The sequence below is a fragment of the Pseudonaja textilis genome, chromosome 2 (genome assembly GCF_049901715.1).
Source record: "Pseudonaja textilis isolate UNSWEBS1 chromosome 2, rPseTex1.2, whole genome shotgun sequence".
Taxonomy (NCBI): domain Eukaryota; kingdom Metazoa; phylum Chordata; class Lepidosauria; order Squamata; family Elapidae; genus Pseudonaja; species Pseudonaja textilis.
In genome coordinates this window covers 103,908,377-103,914,376 of record NC_141991.1, presented here as the reverse complement: position 1 = coordinate 103,914,376, position 6,000 = coordinate 103,908,377, and the positions used below count along the sequence as shown (strand labels likewise).

At 42.0% G+C, this 6,000-nt stretch overlaps 1 protein-coding gene across 6 annotated transcripts in view; it reads left to right on the top strand.

Moving 5' to 3' along the window:
* Nucleotides 1–589: 589 nt before the first annotated feature.
* The window catches only part of MAP2K4 (mitogen-activated protein kinase kinase 4), a 67,718-nt gene continuing 62,307 nt past the window's right edge, over nt 590–6,000 (top strand). For 2 of the 6 annotated variants that reach the window (XM_026702114.2, XM_026702113.2), the window contains exon 1: nt 603–963. In XM_026702114.2, the coding sequence (XP_026557899.1) occupies nt 882–963 (82 nt within the window). In that variant the 5' untranslated portion in view covers nt 603–881. Of the gene's footprint in view, nt 964–6,000 lie in introns of all 6 variants that reach the window. The other 4 variants (XM_026702115.2, XM_087922964.1, XM_087922960.1 and 1 more) reach the window with 3 other exon arrangements.

The window sequence follows — 6,000 nt, the reverse complement described above, 5'->3', positions numbered from 1 at the left end:
ATACAGAATAAGGTTCCTTAAAACACTTTGCTCACCAATATACATTTCCCAGTGTAATAACCTATTGGAAGCACCTTTAATTAAAAACAAGGCAGAGCACTTTAATTCACAGGCTCGATTCCTGCAGAACCGGAACTTGATTGTGTTCTCTGGATCTCTTAAGAGGTCTAGTTACCGATTCTGGTCGAGGAATGATCTTCCCTTCCTCCTCATGCCATCAGGTTTAAACTGTTTTGTACACCCAAGCGTTGCAATCTAAAGGCGAGGCGAGGCGGAGAGGCTTGTGCCTTCAATAGCAACCCGTTCCTGGTTTAAGAGGCAGGTTTGAAGCAGAGCACTTCACGTTTTGAGGTCGGCAAAGCCCTTTCGCTTTGCCCCACCTCTCCCAGCAAGATAATCTCTAAGGCGCTCCCATTTGAAGGGGAGCACGACATGCCCGGCTAAGGCTGAGAAGTTGCGCGCTCCTTCCCTTTCCTCAGTCCTTCCTCCGGCTCCTCTGTTTGGGCGAAGGACTCAGAGGCATCATCCGTTCCGCCCGCTGCCTGGGAGGGGTTATACTTGTACCGCGGAGGTGGGAGGGAGCGACAGAGGGGAAAAAAAAAAAAACACGGGAGCCCCAGCAGCGCGGAGAAGAGAGGAGCAGCGACGGTTTGGGTCGGTCGGGGCCCGGGAGGCTGGCGCCTGTCGTCCCGAGTCGGGGCCTCTGGGTGTCCCGCCAGCTGCCTGGGGCCGAGGCGGGCACGCGCGAGGAGCCGGGGGCGGGCGGGCGCGCGGGACGGGGAGGGGGTCGGTCCGCTGCGCTGCTTCTGCTGCATTGCAGCCTCCTTCCCTCCCCGCCGTCCGTCCATCTCTCCCTCCCTCCGCGTCTGGCGCGCTGTACAATGGCGGCTCCCAGCCCTGGTCCCGGCTCTGGTTCCGGCCCCGGGTCGCAGGCGGCGCAGACGACAGTCAGCAGCATGCAGGGTAAGGGAGCGCGCCTCGGGAGCGGCCTGGGGGCCCCCGAGCGACAATCCAGAGGCTCTATAGGCCGCGCTTTAACCACCCCTCACCGGCCCTCGCCTTGGACTCGCTTCCTCGCTTGCTTGCCTGCCTGCCTGCCTGCCTGCTTGTAGGGACAGGAGGGAGCGCCAGAGCTGGGTAAAGGAGGACCAGGCCTCTCTGGAGGATGATAGGCCTAGAAGCGCGTCCCGGGCTGGAGGAGGTGGAGGCTTGAGTTCTTCTCTGGCGAATCCGGGAAGACCCCCCCAAGCTTTACGAAGTGTGAATTTCGAGGGGGAGGAGGAGGTGTGGTGTGCATGCAGGAAGGCGAAACGGTGGTGGTGGTGGTGAGAGTGCTAAAAGAGATGCAAGGCAAGAGGAGTTTATGGGCCACGAGAACGAAGGGATGAACGAACTATAGTAGTATGTACATTATTGGAGGAGGGGAGGGGGAGCGTATATATAAATAATATATTTTTTATATATATATAAAAAAAATATGCGTGCAGAAAAACCCGAAAACACTCAGTCGAAAACAGACGATCACCAGAAAATCGGAGCTCCGAAAGAAATTGATGTGTAAATTTTCGGGAAGTGGAGCTTTTTTTGTTTTAATGCACCGCGCGAGGTAAGTTCAGGGAGCTTAAATCCCCGGAGAGAATTAGAATCTGGTGCAGAAAACAGGGCTGTGTGAATGTAGCGGCGTTGGACAAACCGAGCGGTCGTGGGTGGGGGCTTGTTACAGTATTTATGTATGGTGAAGTGTATGAAGGAAAGGGTTACAGCAGGTCTTCGGTGAGGTGTTCCGTGTAAAGCTCTCTAGATAGTAAGGCGTGTTTGTGTGGAGTCATGGAGGAAGCGGTGATGTAGCTTTAAGAGGGTGAAATGAATTAAAGCTTGAGGCGTTCCCTTAAGAAATTCGAAGATAGTATGGTAAGTGGAATGTAAAAGGCAAAAGAAGTCGATTCTGAGCATTCCTCTTCATAGGAAAAGAAAGCAGATGGTAATAATGTGTAAAACGCAGTGCAAAACAGTGAGAGATCTCTTTCAGGATCTGTGTATATGGGGCATGAGGTTGCCATTGTGTATTTGTGGTTAAATCCAGAAACATAATCCTTCCATTGACACTAAGATTTTAGATTCACCATGACATCTGTGTTAGGAAAACCATTCTGAAATATAGCATATTTTCACTATGGCACAACTTAAAATTCTATCTTGACTTCCTTAATGCTCTATTTCTTACCAATTCGGTATTTGGAAATACGTTAGCATGTCAATACAATTAATATGATAATAAATATGAGTTGTTTAGTACTACTGTACTGAGATTGCAAAATACGCATTTTCCTCCAAGTCAATTGACCACTAATAGATTTTGGGCAGGAAGTTTTTAATCATGCAACTGCTGCTTTGGAATCACTTCTATGGAAGGAGTGCTATGTTCTGTAAAGCGTATTAAAGATTTTGAATTTAATTCCGGGTATTTCTGTTTCAAGGGATATCTAATGTCAGGGCTATGAGCCTAGAAGAGTAGCTACTATTGGAATATTGATCATGCTAAATTGCTCAAGCCAGTGGTTGACTAAATTAATTACATAAAGTACTCATCAGATGCTAGAAAACTCTTGATTGACGGTTGCATTAAAAGTGCACTAAATGTTTTTGCAACTCTCAGATAATATAGTATATTCTGCTTAATTTACAAATTTTGTGTTTGAAGCAGTGTATACTACTGTATACTGAAATATAAGAATAATCAAAGTAATATATTTAGAGTCAAGATGGTATTCAAAACCTATTTGAAGGAGAAATATGTAATACAGTATTTCAGCAACTAGATAGAGTAAGTCACTAATACAGTACATTAATTAAATTTTGTTCTGGTTTGTCTTACTCGGGATTAAATTATATGACAGTTTTGTCTCACAAACACATAGGATAAGTACATTGTCTGTGCTTCCTAGAAATGCTGAGTGGTAATCTAGTAACATCTGGAGTGCCACAGGTTGCCAACTTTGATTAACTATTAAGTATAGTATGGTATCTGATTACCATTTGTAGCCAAATTTTGACTTAAATTTAGACCTACTTCTAATTTCTTGAAATAGTTATATCAACAAGCAAATTGAGGGAGTCTCTTGCCATACAATAGCTTTTTATTACCTGTCCAGTATTTTTTATTTAGAATCTTAGTATAAGTTTAAACACCATAATAATATTCACTTGCTTATAAAATATTATTTCCAGTAGTCTCATACACTGTGACATGAAGAGAAACTGTAGGAATATTCTGTTTCTTTTATAGCAAAAAAGGACTTTGAGAATCCAGGATTTGATTTGAAGCAATTTCTCAGCATTTGGATGTTTCAGAAAACCATTACTTTGTAGCGTTTATGTTTTAGTTACTTCCATGTTTTGTCTCATAGTAAAGAATATTACTTCCCCTGGATATTAGAAACAATGTGTTGAATTGATAGGACTTTTTGATTTATAATATATTAAGCTGAGAAAACATCTTGTTTAAAGTTGTTTTCAAAATCTGCTTATTGTAACTAATAGTTTATTATGAGGCATTCTGTACTTTAGCAATTTTTATATTTGTCTGAAAGACATTGTAATCAAATTGGAAGCTCTTAGTGTATTACTTCAAATAAATTATCCAAAGACAGATTGTCCTAGTGGCTGCTCCTGAGGTTGAGCGATGGGGGAACTAAGTTCTAAATACTTGTGGATTGCTGTCCTTTTTTCTTCTTCCATTCAGTCATGTTTGTTTCCTGGAGACTGCCTGGACAGGTCCCTGCAGTTTTCTTGGCAAGGTTTTTCAAGAATGGTTTGCAATTGTTTCCTTCCTAGGAATAAGAGAGACTACTACGTAGCACAAGGTCACCCAGATGGCTTTGGGCCTAAGGTGGGACTATAACTGAATCTCCCAAGGCAGATGGTGCTCATCACACAGTACAGTATAGCCAACTGTGATTAATGAAAATTAAGCTGAATTAAATCACTATTTAAAAATAATTGGGAAAAATCCAACTTTATGCAACAAGACTTCCCATGTGTTACTTCTTCCGGAAATCTGCTATATTCTCACTGAAAATTATATACCTTCTAAAATTTATTGATAGTGATTCCCCATTTTTAAAATTATGTTAAATATACATAATTTATATGCATTATAATAGGTGGTAAGCGTGAGTAGAAAAGGCAAATTTATATAGTTCTTAATATAAGAATCAAATAGTTTCATCGTCTATGTAAGTTTCATACTATCATTCTAGATTTGATCATATATTAAGTTATCTTTTTAGTCTCCGAATGTTTGTGGGATTTTTGGTGCTTCAATAACTGTACCAGCTCACAAATGTACAAATGTGCTTCTCCCATTTATTTCAATGGTAGGTGATATACAGTTGAATACAAGGTGTATATTAATAACTCAAATGAGTAAGGAAGCCTGAATGCTTGATACCTCTTACAGATCCTTGGATGCAAGTCATAAATTGTGGTTCAAGGTCAAAAGCCATTCTGCTGATCTCCCACTTGCTAAATGTATGATTCTACTGTAACAAGTATAAACTTGCTTTGGTTGCTGCCTCTTTTGGAGAGGATTTAATATTATGTTTCTTTTCCCTCCTGTATTCAAGTGGTGAACAACACACGCACACCCTAGATAAGTTTAGATAGTTTTCAAAATGAACCAAGAATGATTAATTACTCACAAAGGAAAAGTATAGAGATGTGTAATGAATGTATCCCATACAAAAGGTGGTAATGTTCTCCCTCCTCAAGAAACCATTACTGGATCCTACATTTATTGTTGATTTTTTGTCCACAGTCTCCGTTGGCTAAGATTGCTGAGGGCTCTGGAAGAAGTTGATTATTTGGACTTATTTGTATTGAATGATACAGGGACAAAATGGATTATGCTTGCCAATGAATTTTGACAGAACTAGTTGGAGTGATACGAGCATCCTGGTTCTTAATGACTGTTGATACCACTGATCATGGAATCGCTCTAGATTGGCTATGGAGTTTAGTAGTTGGAGGTAAAAGAAGATTTTTAGGGCCATGTTAGTACTGTAGTGTGACTTGTTTTCTGTGACTGGTTCCAGTAGATATGGGAGGGAAGTAGGGAGAAATTCAGCCCAAAACAAACCAGACTCCCTCAGGTTTTGCTTTTCTAGTTTCCCTTGTTTTAACTTCTACGTTTGTTCAGCTTACTGAGTTTGTATATCAGCCTGTACTTAGTTGTCCAAGTTATTCTGTTGAATCTTGTTCCATTTCCTGGAAGCTGTTTGGATCTGGCTGAGGAAGAATATGCTTAGCATTGACAAAAATGAGTGCCTAATAGGTGCATGGATCTTCTGAGGATAGTGATTCTCTGTCTTTGGCTGTGGATAAATGTTACTTTCCCATGCAGAACTAATGCACAATGTGAGAATCTTTCTGAATTCATAGATCCTACTCAAAGATCAGGTGGCAGCTGTGGCCAGGGCAGGCTTCTTATAGGTTTAGCTAGTGTACCAACCATGTGATTTCTACTTTCTCATAGTTACAGTATGCATGCCTTGTTCACCTTATGTGTGGAGTACTGCAACATGCTGTACATTATTACTGTAGCTCCTCTTGAAAGCCATTCAGAAGCTACAGCTGTTCCAGAATGTAGCAGTTCAAGCAGTTTTACCCCTAGTATATGAGTTGCATTGTTTCCATTAAGATTTAAGTGTAATTCCAGATCCTGGTTATCACCTATTGGCGCTTGGTGGCATAGGGCAGGGTGTCAAACTTGCAGGCCACAGGCTGGATGCGTCACATGCTGGCCACATCCATGCCCAGTTTAGTGGACGGGGGAAAAGTCATGATACACCATGTGACACTGCAAGTTTGACAACCCTGGCATAGGGCCTGGCTATTTGTGGGGCCACTTCTCTCATCACTAGATCTAACAGAGTTGGCATGTTTCATATTCCTCCATTAAGCAATATCTTTGTATAGGATTTATGAGGTGGACCTTCTTTG